Raw genomic sequence first — 15,967 nt, forward strand, 5'->3', positions numbered from 1 at the left:
GGCCACCCAGGTTCTGGGACTGGGAGGTACAGCAGCGTGCTGCAAGGAAGTTCAAACAGCAGCAACTGAGACAACTCTGCAGGAAAACAGAAGCTGCCAGCACTTGGAATTGAAGGAGCTCTGCGTTACAGCCTGTGCTGTTATCAGGAGATTCCTAAATATGAGATCCCACCGGGAGCTACAGCCCCTTTTCCAGAGGGCAGCCTCGAGGTACCAGACCTTGGGAGCTCTCAGAGGAGCCACTTGTTTCCACTCCGTCAGGGAATACCTGGGGCTGAGCGCACGGGGCATTCACACCGGGCAACTTCAGATGCGTGTGGTTACACAGGAAGTTCCTCAACTTCATTTTTGTCAAGCTCAGCACTGCTCACTACAAACACAACAGCCCTTGAGATTCAACGCTGCCGTTTGTCATCCTGACCATACTGCACTGTTTGCGATGCGGTGTTTGTGATGCTTGCTTTTATCCTGGGAACACCGGATAATCTTTTCCAAATGCTCTTTTAGCCTACGCGCTTGCTTGTTTCTGAATCAACGTAGCCAGTACCAGAAGAGGAACTGCTCAATCCAAACGGTGAATTCTGCTCCTGCAGGAACAGCCCAGTTCGGTGAGTTGTTCCCAGTTGTCTGCGTTCTCCTTCCAGTCAACTGCAACCTAGATTTTTTCCATACAAGAATTCGCTAACATCAAAACCATTTGGGAAAGCGCACGTTATCACAGCAGCCGGGAGGCGTATTCTCTGGCAGCAAGGTGGCCGCGGACGCAGCCACGCTTACTGACAGCCTAACGCAAATGTTTGAGACCATCGGTGCACGCCGGGCTGCTTGCGGCGCCCCGCTCTGCCACCCCGTGCACGGGTTGGCACAACACAAGCTCAGCGCTTTCCAGCGCCCCCAGGCCCGGTAGCCAGGGTTGTAAATTCATGAGATAACTCTGGCAAGTAACTGGATGCCTGGCACGGCAGAGAGGAGCCAGGGAGAGGTTATCTAGTTAGCCCTCATCCCTCCATGTTCTCCGATTGCCTAAAAGGTCAGAAAAGTAGGTCAACATGCCTTTTGCTCGCGTCTAGCAAGACGTACCTTGCGGATTACACCACGAAGCTTGCAGGACAGTTCAGTTTCAACCAAGGGATTCGGTGATAAGAATTTCAAGTTTAAAACTAGGAAGCTGATGGTTTTGCATGCACATTGCCTTAACATTATCCCATCTCCACCTAACAAGACATCCACGTTCCCTGGCATTCCTTCCCTTACTCTTTACTCCTATGCTTGCCCACTCTTTCTGTCCTTTTATGTTCTCCTTGCTGTTTATGAACACACCTGACCTACCCTTGAGCCAGAGCTGCAGACAGACAGCGTGCAATTCAACAATGCGATGCTTTTCCAAGCTTTTTAAGTTAAGTAGCAGAGACAGGTTATAACGGAGCAGTGTTTCACCCAACACACATTTGCCAATTCCAACCCATGTCAGATTTCTCCCTCAGTTTAGGATGAGGTTCTCAGTTACTCCATCTGGCCAATTTTTACCTTACCACGCTCTCAAACAGCTCCACCTGTACCAATGGCTACGTCAAACTGTATTTGATTGTCTAGTGGAGCACTGTCACTGCTGAGCCAACATCACATATATCCACAGCATCGCACCCAAAAAAGTCTCCATAACAACCCCTAAGTTAGCACAGTGACAGCACTCAGTGGATAAACACAGTTTTAAACTGCTGCAGTCACCATGATGTAGCCGATATTTTACCTCATTCCACCATTTCACAGCTTTCTCATCCTTCGAATTAATTTACAAAAAGCCATCTCTCATTTCCTGAGCCCGGTTCAAATTGCCAGCACAGGCTCTCAGGCAGCCACCAACCACCTCTGCTGGTGGTTTGAGCTTTTTTTAAATCCCAACATTTACCAAAGCAAAAAGGGGAAGGCACTTCCAAGCTCAGCGCTTTGTCAAACAGAGAAGACAAAGCGTCACACGAAGGAATACAAATAAAGTTCCCTGAGAGAATAAAGAATGCGTTATTTATGGTGTGGTGGGTTGATGGCTTAAGGCAACCACTAAGCTTATGTCTTCAGTGCATCCTCAACCCTTTTCCCTTCCAGGTAAAATCCTCTTAAGCGCTGTTTTCATTCTTGTCTAGCTGATACCGCTAAGTTGCTGGAACATGGGTTCTGCTTTCACCCAGGCTGCTCACCCTGCAACAAGGACATGCTGGAAATTCCACCTCGGTCCACTGGGAAAGGAGTCAGCTCCGCTTTCTGTAACAAAACGACCCGGAGGGCATCCATCCTCTTCACGCTCAGAGCAGCAGCAAGGACCCGCTCTGCAGCACAGCTCAAACACAAACGTCCTGAGGGTTTAAAGCGGGAGGCAGGACTCCGAAACCAAGCCCGCGATGAAAAATAACACAGGTGACACTGGTGGAATATAAAGCAGGAAGGTTCAATTTGCATGGAGGAGGAACAAAGTAGGTAGTTTATGAGAAGTGCCTGCAAATACATCCTGCAATTCTTCAGCCCGACTTGGAAGCGGTGGCACAAAGAGCACAAGCTCGCAGCACGCTGTGTGTTTTCGTTCTCAATCCTAAGAGAGGAAGGCAGGGCCAAAGAACAGCACCAGATAATACCAGAAAATGTGTCTTACTGGTGGATACCACAGCTCAGGCCACCGTTCTAGGAAGCCTAGCACCAAATACTATCTAACGCAATTAAACTAATTCTAAATAAAAGCTTTTTTTGGGGCAATCACAAAAAAAGTGAGATGTCATTTCTGATTCTGTAACTCAAAGTTTTGTTGCACCTAAAAATCCAGATAGCAGATTAGATTGCTGTTGCGTTTGGCATTACCCAGACAGCACCTACCGTGGAAAACTACAACTTTATAATTAGGAAACGAGCAGAGCAGCTTTCTCAAGCATTCTCCATTTTCTTCCCGTAACAAATCCTCCCAGCTCAACAAAGGGGGAAATCTCTTCGAAACTTGCTCAACCAGCGTTCACCCCTGTGCCCCGTAAAGGAAATTTCAAAAGCAAGCAGCTCTCCTGCTACGTGCGGGGGAGCTCCCACTCCCCAGGAGAACCCCTCTGGAAGGGTCTGTCCCACCCTGCCTTAGGACCCATGACGAGAAGCGGGTGTCAGCTGCCGGCTCGGGTCCCGGGGACAGGAACCCGCCGTTAGCCAGCTCAGGTAAGCCCCCGGAGCTGTGTGTTCTCCACGTGCACCGCACGTTTCAGTCCAGTCCTCATCAGGCATCCGCTCAGAGCATTTGCTCGATTTTCACATCAGTGTCGACACAAAAACCTCGTACGTGGGCTATCAGGCACTTAGCCAGGCGTTACAGAAACGACGAAGAAAAAATACTTAACACGGCCACGCGCTTCCATTGCATTGGACCGAATTCCTGACCTTTACGTACAAATTAGGGAAGTTTTTTTTTTAATTGACATAACCCATCAGCAACCGAAACCTGTGCTAGAGCATAGCTAAAGAGACCAGGAAGCTGGGGAAAGGCTCAGGGTGCTCAGATGGACTCACTGCTCCTTCACACCGCATGGATTTTACCTATAATGGAAAAGCAAATTTGGAAGCCCGTGTTTTAAAGTGAGATTTTTCCCCCTCCCCCCATCTTCCTGGAAATGGCAAAGGATTAGGAGACGTGGGAAAGTTAGGAAAAATACAAGTTTAGGATCTTGTGCATTAGTGGGGGGAGAGAGACAGAGGTTTGGTTGGGGCTTTCCAAACTGCTCAGAACTCCTTGCACAAATCACTAGGAAAGGGGGAAATCATAGCGCACATCAAGTGAATAAGAACACGTACATAAACAGAGGACCAACACGATTTTGATCATCTTCAACTTTTGTAATTGCGTCCTTTGTCTGGAAAAAAAAAGCTCTTAAACATCACATTGTAGAGAAGTGGGGTGGAGAACCGGGCTTAGCACAGACCTAAACTGCTCGTGCTGCTCGGAATTTCATGCCTCTCCAGTAAAACTGCCAGCTCCTCAGCAGGCACTGAACCATCTTTCAGATGAAACAAAACTTGAGGCAACATGACTGCAACGTGCACCAGCGCAATGGGAAAAGGAAAATAATCGCCTCCCCATAAGTTTATTTAGCAGAGTAAGGAACCATCTGGACTTGACCAAGCGTACCTCCAAAGCAGCAAAAGGCACCGGCACTCGCCAGTGAAGTCTTCAGAAGCAGCCAGGCAAAGGCAAACAGGAGAGCGCTGCCCAGCTGCGCACCTCCCCAGGTCCATCGGATATCCTGCACGCGTGAAATTCAGCTGAGAGAGACGGCTGACAACCGTAGAACTAGAAATGGAAGACAGCAGCAACGTGGCCTTCCCAAACCGTCCTCTCTCTATTCAGCTACAGCAACAACTACTAAAAACAGTAATTCAAAAGAGGTGAACTGTACTTTGCTTTTGTTTTACTCCCAGCTGTCAACTAGTGAGATACATGCATACGTATTTTCCATGCGAGGAAATCCCATTTGAACAACTTCAGCTTGAGGATGGTTTTCTTTTGCTAACAAACCAAGGTGCAAGATGAAGCATCGCTGCAGCAGCAGCATTCCCTATCCCAACAACATCCTCTGACTCGATTACTTTGGGAATTCACCTTGTAAGACAACATTTAGCTAAGCTCATACACTTGCCTAATAAAACATGGACTCTATGAAATAGCTTCAGTTGACGTTTCTCTGAAGGCACGAGGTGCAAAGGACTTGGAGCGGACACTGAAAACCTGCCCTGAGCTCTTATGCCACGCATGAAAGCTTCAAAAGCGACACAACTGGCTTCGAAGGGGCGGACTCCGTGCTCAAAGAGCTGTCCTCAATTGCTCAGTGTTCAGTTCCACAAGTCATTCAGTATTGTTTTGGTAGCACCTGCACAAAACCAAGGTATTTATGAAGCTGCAGTGTGCTTGCCCAAGACAAAGATCCCCCTACCTTGAAAATATAAATTACTCTGAACAACATGCAAAGAGAGCACGCTAAATGTCACTGTCACCTCTTGCATCGTTGGCTGCGCTTCGGTGATTTTCAGCTGCCTCACACATTCTGAGCAAGTGATGGGAAGCTACACCAGACAATTTGTATCTGTGGTTGATTAAACTGTAAGTTTTGCTAAGACTGTCTGCCTTCTCCTGAAGAGCCGCATAGCGCAAGAAATACTCACAAATATTTTACATAACCTGGAAAGGAAGATTTGTATTTTCACAAAGCGTAACTGGATTCCATCCATTGCTAACCCTCAATTCCAGAAGTCAGCACTGTCTCAAGTCCTTGCCCTGAGCAGTGCATTCAGTTTATTTTTAGCACAGGAGAGAGCACCTACCCGGACGGTTTGTGAGCTTCACACATTGCCCTGCCCCATCTCAGCGAGCACCTGACTGAAATGCCAGTGCTCCTGACATCTTAAACTCACCAGCAGCAATTCAGATTTGAGAGGGGCTTAAATGACTGCACGGAGGAGACAACAGTTCCCCTGCCTGCTCTACCGTGCTATTGGAAAACCTACAGCACCAAGGCAGTGTTTGACACGATGCCCTGAACCATGGCAGCTTCTCCCAGCTGCTCCAAGACTGGCTGCAGCCTGCGGTGCCAGGGCTGCTTCAGTCCTGACGCGGAGCATCTGAAAGCGCTGGCTTTTTGTACCCACCAACAGGAAAGACCCTTGGAACGCTCTGAACACTGGGTGGGAACTGAAGCTGGAACCGGGAGCCGCAACTGTACTGCCTGCATAACATTGGCTCTGAGGGGCGGTAAGGTTTGGAGCCACGGGCACAGCTCATTTGCCTCTTGTCACCAAGGCCAGCGATTTGGTCTAGACCCAGACAAACCACACTGCAGCTGCCCCACTCTGCGAGCAAGTCTTCAGGCCCCACAACACTCGTGCAACGTGTTGTCTGCCACACGGCCGTACCCAAAGCCCACCCAGCAGCTGAGACTTGTGCAGTGTTGGCAGTCCTGGTCAGAGCTCCCCACGCCCACCACTCTCCATTACTGAAAAAATCAGCAGACAGCATAAGCCTAAAGCATTCACAAAACTTCTGAGGGGTTTGTGTTCTGCCTCCTCAAAAAGAGGGATAGGGCCGCACCTAAACCCCAGCTGAGTTCTTCTAACAGCATGCTTTTGCATCCCCTTAGAAGAGAAGCTTGTATCACCACTGCCATTTTACAGGAAGCCTGCTTGTTTTCCTTGAATTCTTTTCCTGGGAAGATTTCTGCCATGGCAGAAGTCAGGACAGTTTGTCAGAATCCTGACAGCAAATTCTGCTGTCAGGTCTCACGCACAAGGCCTTCAGGCATCTTGATTTAAAGTTGTGCAGGACAGTCAAGGTGCTCCACCCTGCGAGTCGCACACTCAGCTGTCAGGTACAGCATTTGCTCAGGAAGAACAGAACCTTAGGCATTCCTCACCTTTCACTTGAAACTAAAGAGCTTCATCTTGCACAGCGCAGGGGGTACGATCACTGAGATCTCCAGTTTCAAAGAAAAAAATAAAGCATTGCCTCTGAAATTCTAACGGTGAAAAATAAGAAGAGAGTCGTTTACTGCACCAGCCTTTATACTGCCGGATAACCGGGCACGGTGACTTTTAAGTCAAACTGTGCTTGAACGTTCTCAAAAACTTAGGTTGAACCACTTAACCCACAGATTTCTGAGCAGCACAAAGTCCTTCAGCAATACCAAGCGAAGAATCCCACCCCGGGGGTTACAGGGTGTGAAGCGGGCCCCACAGAAGCACGCACCCCTCTGGGCAGAGCCTAGCACGCCCGGGTCGGCCCTCGCCCTCCTTGCCGGACGCCCTCAGAGCCGGCCAAGCCTGCCGGGACCGCAGCCCCCTTCTCACCCGGCACCGAAGCGAAATTGCAAGGCTGCCCCTTGGCCCGATCCGTTCAGCAAACACGGCGCGACCGAGACCGCGCTCAGCGGCCTCACAACCGCCGGGCTCCCGGCCGAGAACCCCCAAGCTCCCAGCGGCGCCCAGACGCAGCGCTCAGCGCCGCACCACCACCCGCTCCCCCCGGGGCTCCCCCCCGGGGCTCCCCCCCGGCCCGCAGCCCCCACCGGAGCTCGGCAGCGCGGCCCGGCCACCTCGCGGCTGCCCACCGGAGGCTCCCGGCCCGCGGCAAGCGGGGCCTCGAGCGCCCTGAGGCCCGCCCGCGGGGGAGCCGCTCCCTTGCGGCCGCCAACCGGACGGGCCGGGGCCCGGCCCCGGGGAAGCCCCGGGAGGGGCCCGCCGCCGCCTCCCGGCCCCCGCCGGCCTGCCGGCCTCCACCCCCCGACCCCCACAGCCGCCGCCCGGGGCTCACCATGGCGGCTGGGCTCGGCGGGGCTGCGCTGGGCGGTAGCGACGGCGGCGCCTCCCGGTTCCCCTCCGCTCTCCGTCCGAGGCAGGCCGCGGCCCCTTCCACTTCCGCCGTTGCCTAGGAGTGAACATCCGGGTCAGCGCCGCGCGCCGGCCCCGCCCCCTCCGCCGCTCCCGCCCAGCCAATCAGCGCGCGGCTCGCCAGGCATCGCCAAGTATGGAGCGCCGCGCGCCAACGGGGCGGGGAGGGGCGGCGGGGAGGGAGGGGGCGGGGGGAAGCCGGGAGGGAGCAGCGCGAGGGCGCGACCAATGGCAGCGCGGGAACGAGGCCGGGAGGAGGCGGCCAATCGGCGGCGGCGGAGGAGGGGGTGGGCGGGGCCGCGGTCCGCGTGATGGCGCGCCGGCGCGCCGGCCCTGGCGGGCAAAGCCCTAGCCCCAGCCGCCCTTGGCCTCGGGGTAAAGGCAGAGCGCTTGGAGGGGCGTCGCTTCTGTGAACTCGCAGGCCTCGCCCTCGCACCCCAGCGCGACTCGTGCCGCCGGTCACACCTCGGTTTCCTTAGCCCCCAAGCGCTGGGGAGAACCGGCCGGCCGCTGGGTACCGAGCGACATCGCTGGTTTATCTGAGCGGCGGGTGTTCGGCCTTCTCGGGGAGCTGAGCCTTTGATTCGGCAAAGCGTGTAGGTGCCTGCTGGAAGGTAAGCAGGTGCTTACACATTTTGATGACTTCAGGGCTTGGGCAGCTGTGTTACAGATCTCAAACGCGAGATAAAAATCAGCAAATCTGGGTGTATGCACAAATAAAACATGTTTGCTTTTCTCAGGCTGTTCCAGGAAGAAATACATTTTTTTTCCCTAATGTGCTCACTGACATTTCAATGATCTCAGATAAAACCGATCCCGATGCCAGACTCAATACTTACACTCCCCAGTCAGGACACGTGCATTTAACAGATGCAGCCTCCCTAATTAACCTGGAAGAACATCTCAGGTAGTATGTGGTACCACGTTCCTCTGCTGCTCTTTGGAGAAAAATGTTTTGGCCTGCGTTGCACCAACAGGCTTGGTGCCAGGATCCCAAGAACCCTCTGCTGGTGCTCCCTGGCTCCTGCATTGCGGACTTGGCCCTCATGAGCCCAAAGCCCTGCTGCTGTTCCATTTACTTTCCTCAGTCTGCTGTAGAAAGTGGAAATGCTGTCGGGGGGAGTCGCGCACTGCTTCCTGCGCTGATGCATTCTTCCTGGAGATGGTGTGGAACTCCACAGCACGTGTGCAATTGTGACAGAAAGCATGTATTCTTACGGGAACCGCTTCATTTTTTCCTGCGCTGTTACATTTTGTGGTACATCCATCCACCAGGAGACAACCACGGCCAAGCCCTGACTTCCCTCTAAGACATTATCACAGACGTTTGTGGATTGACTCGTAATTGTAGTAGCTATCAGATACCAAACAGCACCTTCCAAGACCTGACAACTCTGACCACGCTCATTTTACTTATGAGGGCAAACCAGCTGCAACTTCCAATTTCTAAACCACCGAGCTAATTTCCCAGGAAATTACTACTCAGCCATTTGCATTCCGTTATGGCAGCTAGCGTGAGCTCCTAGCCTGTGTCAGGGCGTAACAGTTACAGAGGTCACTTTGCACTGTCGATACGTTGATGACTGGCAGTCTGCTGTCACTGATTTTTTTTTTAGTTAACCTTTGCCTGCTTTTGCTTTTTTTTCATTCCTCTTGTCATTTTTAAACCTCTGGTCTTTTCAGTGCAGGAACAAAATTAATCTGGGAAGCAATGGGTAGAAGGCAGTCGAATAATTTGCCCAGCGAGTAGTGGTTAATGGAGTTAAGTCCAGCTGACGTCCTGTTACAAGTGCTGTCCTCCAGGGGTTGGTACTGGGGCCTATCTTGTTTAATATCTTTATTGATGACCTAGATGAGGGGATTGAGTGTACCCTCAGTAAATTTGCAGATGACCCCAAGTTGGGAGGTAGTGTCGATCTGCCTGAGGGTAGGGTGACCCTTCAGAGGGATCTGGACAGGCTGGACTGCCGGGCTGAGGCAAATGGGATGAGGTTCAACAAGGCCAAGTGCCGGGTCCTGCACTTGGGCCACAGTAACCCCATGCAATGCTGTAAGCTTGGGGCAGAGTGGCTGGAAGACTCTGAAGAGGAAAGGGACCTGGGAGTGTTGATGCTCAGCTGATCATGAGCCAGCAGTGTGCCCAGGTGGCCAAGTAGGCCAATGGCATCCTGCCCTGTATTAGAAATAGTGCAGGCAGCAGGACCAGGGAGGTGATCATCGCCCTGTACTCACCTCTGGAGAGGCCGCACCTCGAGTGTTGTGTTCAGCTTTGAGCCTCTCACTACAAGAAAGACATCGAGGCCCTGGAACATGTCCAGAGAAGGGCAACAAAACCGTCACAAGTCTTATGAGGAGCGGCTGAGGGAGCTGGGATTGTTTAGTCTGGAGAAGAGGAAGCTCAGAGGAGACCTCACTGCACTCCACAACTTCCTGAAGGGAGGCTGTGGTGAGGAGAGGGTCGGCCTCTTCTCCCAGATGACTAATGGTAGGGCTCGAGGAAACGGCCTCAAGTTGTGCCAGGGGAGATTTAGATTACGTATCAGGAAAAACTTTTTCTCTCAAAGAGTGGTCAGGCACTGGAACGGCCTGCCAAGGGAGGTGGTAGAGTCACTGTGCCTCATAGTGTTCAAGAAGCACCTGGACGAGGTGCTATGAGATATGATTTAATAGCTTAGTGGGTAGTATCGGTGGTAGGAAGACGGTTGGACTAGATGATCCTGTAGGTCCTTTCCAACCTTGTGTTTCTACAATTCTAATAATATCAGGAAAAACAGGAGTTATGTTACTTCACAGGCAAACAAAAGCACATAAAAACCATCAAAAAACCACTACCAAATAAACCCTAGGATGGGAAATCTTGCCAATGTCTAGTAGAGAAGCCACATGACCTCAAAAGGCATTTCCTGCTCTACAGTCTCCAAATTCAATTATTCGCCAATACTAGGCAGCCCAACTTCCTTGAAGTCAGTTTGTAATATGTAGCAATCTGAAGTGCCTTGTATTTTGCAATCCCCAGATCCTTCTGTCCGTATGTTTCCTGAGAGTAATTACCAGCAGTAATTAAGAAAAAGCAGCTTTTTCATTACGTGATAGATTATTCATTCCTTTTACAGGGGTCCACACATTTGATGGGCGTGTTTTCCTTGAGGCAGGGTCTGGGAGGACAGAATCGATACAATTGAAAATGCATGTTCTGAACTTCACATCTTTTGTCACAAAACTCACGCAAACTACTCGATGATTGTTTTGCTTTTAGTTTAACAGCAATTACAGCTATGAACAAAAAGCATTTCTAGCTGCTTGTTGAAGAAACAGAGCAAAAGCAGAATTATGCAGTCTAGTATATTTTAAACGTCTTGAGATCCAAATGAATGTTGACGCCAAGAGGATGTTTTTCTTAAAAGAAGAAATACAAGCATCCTGGATTTTGTTTTCCTGCTAATAGGTATAAAGAAGAATAAACAGCTGCTTTTTGTTTTCCCAAAAATATTTGCATTAAGAAGATCTGCAGATTCCTTTTGAAATTGATGTAACATCTTTTCAGATGAGGACCAGCTGCTTGCTTTGATTGTTTATAGCAGGACATGCTTAAGGGAATTTTTTTGTTTGTTTGTTTATTAAATGTAGGACCAGGCTCTTCTGGTAGCCTGCAATTTGCAGTGTGGAATGGATCTCAGCAGGCAGAAGGCTTTACATATATAACTAGAGTTGTAGCCATCCTACCTTCTGGTGCAATTCCTGGAGGGACTGTCACCAAATAAAGCCAATGCAGTCTCTGAAATCTTGGTGCTGGGAGATGGTGCTAGCTGCACTACAGGCATTTCCCACACCTCCCAGCATGGAATCGTCCACCTAAAGAGAAAAGGGGGCGGCTTAGTGGCAGGCATTGTGCATCTTCAGGATGAGGGCCTATAAACAAAGGAAGCAAACAATTATGTTAGTTGACGGCTTAACAGCCCTACAACATCAGATTCATGTGCAATTAATAACAAGGCTTTTGATCTTGCAATCAGCAACTATAAAATACATATGCTTTCCCTGTATGTTTGATTATGTTCAAGGAAGCAAAAGGATAAATACTTCTTATTAGCATTCCAGAGTACTTTTCACATTTAGCCAGAACTTCATAGAGTATTTGAGGTCTAACATGATGTGTTTATTTTATCCTCCTGCATACATTGCATGCATGGTGAAATGCTGTTTATTTTCTTTATTCCAATATTTAGCCCGGACCAAAGATGACTGAGAACATACTTAGAAACAACAACCTAGAGAAAACTTTACGACTTCATCGAATATTCATTTTTTTGTTAAAGAAAAAGACATCTTAGGCTTTCCTTTTTTTTTTTTTTTTTAGGTCAGATTGCCCATTTTCTTTCATGCCCAGCTTGTGGCACTTGAAAGACATGTAAACTTGTATTAGGAGTTCTCATAAATTGAATTTACTGCTGCAGGAGTCTCTACTTCTAGCAAAGGTACAGTTTAGCTTGCTGGGTTTTATTAGTCAGAGTCAGTAAACCAGCAGCATCACTTGATTTGAGGCTGAAAACTGAGCGTTTCTTGAAAACTAATATAGGAAAAAGATACCTACAACACTACCCAACAGTTTTGAATTCCATATTCAAGCCACAGATAGTTCTCACTATGGAGATCTCTGTTCACACTGTCAAAATAGCACACAAACAAACAAACAAACAGCCTCCGTCCCATTCTAATTCCAAAGCAATTTTGACGAGGGTACTCTGGAGTATAAAGGTTTTGAGAGTTTTCTCATTCACTGCAGGAGCTGATGAGTAAATCAAAATACGGTGTTTAATAAAAACCAACACGCTGTCCATTTGGTTTGAAGCACTCCTCCTCCCATACAAAGAATGCTAAAAACAGGCTCCAAAATGAAATTTTTCATTTTACCAGCACCCAAGCAGATCTGCCGCCTACCTGCTCATTTGATGAATGTAAAAGACGGTAAGCCTGGCAGTCTAAAATGTCCAGATACTGGCAAAAATTACACACACTACCGCCAGTGCAGCTCTGTCACATTAATGGCAGAAAAATTAAAGGTTACGTGTCACTCAAGCACACATATTGTTAGAGGCACAAGGTTTATCCAACTTTGAGCTTTTTCTTTATTTTTATGCCTTTTGCCTAAACAGGTGAGACCAAGTCATTTCTCATTCCCCTCTTTCACCGTCTGAGGTGCAGACTGGGTCACTCAGCTGGAGCCAACATGCACAGAGAGGGCATTTACCAGCACCATGTTAAAAAGTCACATCTCTGCAGTTTGTGACCATACCTCAGCCATGAGAGAATGATTTTTTTTTTTTTTAACCTATGAAGTAACATCCTCATCCACTAATAACAATTGCTTTCTTTTGGTCCAGAAGTACCTGCCCACCTTTTGAGAGCAGTCTCTCGATATGCCCTGGAGTTGTTTGCAGCCACAGTTTCCACATCCCATAGACTTTACCCAGTTGTGTTTCACAAAATGTGTGATACAAAGGGGCAGATGTGACTGAGACCTATCTGAAACCTCACGCGACAAAATTCAGCAGTGCCTGTTCAGAAATGGACCGTGAGGCTTGCTTTAAATATCAGTCCAGAAATGTGGACTGCAGGATTACTGGGATCATTGTTTTTCACTACATTCCTCTTAGTTGCATATCCAGGGATGCTGTTTAGTTCTGTGCTTGCGACTGCTCTTTTAACTTCATATTGTAAGTAAAGAAAGGTTAATATAGGACCTTTCAAAATGTCTCAGCCTGAGCAAAGAGAGTATTGAGAACATTCTTGTCAAACTTGGTCATCAAGTGTAGAAATAATGTCTGCAGCCTGTCATTAAAAAAGAAATAAGGAGAAGCTGATTAAATGCACCATAAAGAAACCAAATTTTCCATTCCTTTACTTTTTCCTTGACACGTTGCACTTCATTGGAAGCTTGCTAATGTGCCAGCCAAAAGAATTGTAAGGACCTGGATTCCTTCTTAATACAGTAGTCATGGTTCACTAGTTAGAATCTGTATAGAATTAACCAGTGACACAGATGAATGGAAAAACATACTTAAAGAGCTGAGAAGTAGCACTCTTTCGAGGGTTTATACGTTAGAAAACCTCTATCAATACAGCACATTGGTTCTTTTCCTATTTCCTCCACTGACCTAAAAAATGGATCACAAAATTATAGACATCACTTGAAGATGGGAAGTGTCTTAGCGGTGCTGATGCCTGTACCGGAGACAGACAAAACACAGCAGTTCACAAAAGCACAAACCAGTCTTTCCACGTAAGTGCTTTCCTCCACAGGTTTTTTAGGCAAACTTCATATTCCCAGCAGAAGCAGCTTAAAGCAGAATTAGCACAACAAGCTGTGACACATATTGTTCAATTTTTCAGAGTTCCACTTCAATCAGCCATACCTGACAACCGTAACCAGCAGTACCACACCACTGCATAGAGCATTACATCAGCTTTGCAAAATTGGCATGAAATTACATTAGCACAGACACAAAATGGACTTGCTTATTAACGTGCATGTGATCACTAGGAAAAGGCTGAATGATACTTCGCTCTGCATCGCAAGCTGTATTTCCTAATGAAAGCCTACCTCAGCCCTTAGACTGTTGTTCATCCCCTCAGTATCTGACCGCTTTCCACATAAAATCAATAACAGCAAAGTAGATTTAATGGAGCCTCTGGCACTTTTCCCATTTTAAGGCAAAGTCCTGCTGGGAAGGGGTTTCTTTTTCCTCAGACTTCAGATTTAGACTTCTTTTTGTTGTTGCTCGAGTAGCAAGGAGGCTTTCAGAGAGGAAAATAAAACCAGCATTTGCCAACAGATATGGATGCTTAAGTGTGAGAAAAAATAAACGAACTGGAGTGGAGGCTGAGAGGAGAAGTTTCCTGCCTGGGTCTGATTCTCTCTCTAACATAAAAGAAGCGTTCTGAGAGAGCAGACAGCAAAGTGGGGACCCACTACTAAGGCTGTGTCAACCATTTCAAGCAGGTAACTCCTACACTGCTGTCTTCCTATGCAGATTACTGCTGCTCTTGGCAGAAAAAAAAATGTGCGTGGAAGGAGATTCATGTTATTTTAAAAATATGCAAGAACTTAGATGTGTATTCTTTGGAAAAGAGGAGATCAGGAGCACATTAATGCCCAATGGGGAGCTGACAGGAAAGGTGCTATGGGGTTCTTTGAAAACGTGCCTAGCGTCAGAGTAAGAGGCGATATCCTCATCCTGGGGAAGGATCAGGATTTTAAAGAAATTCACTTTAAAATTTTATAACAGAAACTATCGTGGTGAGGGTGAATTCATCCTATACTGCACTATGCAGAAGCCTAACATTTAGCCTGTGAGCAATCCTGTTAATTTAATACACAACTCTAGCAAGGTATACGATTAAGTCAACTGGTGATAGAAGGCCTGAACCTACTACAGTTTGATTTCCATCAGAGAACGGTAGGGATTTTTGAAGCTTTTTGGCTTCTTTCGTTGCCCAGCCTCCTCTGTTTTTTCCATATATATATTTACAATGCTGACAAAAAGACTGGAAAGAAAGGGGCGGAGAGCATGAGGGAAGAAGGAAGGGAAGGAACCCAGGGACAGCTCACGCCAGGCTGTGAAATGCAAACCAGGTTTTTCAAAACCGCATGTTCTAAACATCACCTTGGAGTCATACAATAATAAATACTCAATATTAAACTGAGAGAGTCTAATTGCCAAGTAACTATAGCAATGGAGAGAAAAGGCTGTCTTTGGACACATTCCCTCCTGCCTTAATTTTTCCCTGGAGTGGGTGGGGGAGAAGGGGTGCAGAGAATGTGCTCTAGATTGTTAATGGGTAACGCTTTCCAGAGCCCCTTCTGATCACTCAGTGACTGCGGGATTTAAAAGAAGCAGACAGATTTCTCGGAAGGAAGCTGGACATCCAAAACAATTACACTGAACTATTCCATATCCTTCAAAGGGGTTTAGAGCATCAGGTTCCTGATACAAGGCTGTCATATACATTGAGACCCATTACACAGCAACGTGACCTTTTATAAAGCGCCTTGTAGTCCAACTGCTCACCATCACTTCCTTCATCCCCGAAGAAACAGCACTTTCCAGTGACTCTAAAAGTCTGAAAATAAGTAAGTGTGAAGTGAAATTACACACGGCCTGTGCTGATTATTTGGTTTTGCCAAAGAGAAGACCGTATTTCTGGGTTGTTTTTAAAATACTCATTTCTGGAATTTAATTTGGGGAAAAATTAAAGACTTACCTGGAGGCTTCACGTATCTTCTGCCTCCTGATAATTTCCAGAGCTGAGAGTGCTTGGAAATGGGAGGGCAGAGCTGGCACGCTGGGATGTACCATTGGATCACCAGTTTCAGAAAACACTGCTTTATCTTGTCATGGAAAAAAGTGCTTGATCCCGTTGGCATTTTTATATGTAACACGACGCATGGCTCTATTTCTGATACTGACTGGACACAAATGCAAAGTAAGTTTGAGCACACTGGATGGGGAAGAGAAGAAAAGGAGGCTCCCTTTACAGAGGAACAAGAACTGGCTTCTTCGGTGAAAGC

The 15,967-nt window shown here is 47.9% G+C and overlaps 1 protein-coding gene across 2 annotated transcripts in view; it reads right to left on the reverse strand.

The window, feature by feature from the left end:
- The window catches only part of CAPZB (capping actin protein of muscle Z-line subunit beta), a 63,411-nt gene extending 55,930 nt beyond the window's left edge, over window positions 1-7,481 (reverse strand). For both annotated transcript variants that reach the window (XM_048048660.2, XM_048048659.2), the window contains exon 1: window positions 7,322-7,481. In XM_048048660.2, the coding sequence (XP_047904617.1) occupies window positions 7,322-7,324 (3 nt within the window). In that variant the 5' untranslated portion in view covers window positions 7,325-7,481. The remainder of the gene's footprint in view (window positions 1-7,321) is intronic.
- Window positions 7,482-15,967: the final 8,486 nt, after the last annotated feature.

This window comes from Anser cygnoides, chromosome 23, assembly GCF_040182565.1.
Source record: "Anser cygnoides isolate HZ-2024a breed goose chromosome 23, Taihu_goose_T2T_genome, whole genome shotgun sequence".
In the NCBI taxonomy this organism is placed as follows: Eukaryota; Metazoa; Chordata; class Aves; order Anseriformes; family Anatidae; genus Anser; species Anser cygnoides.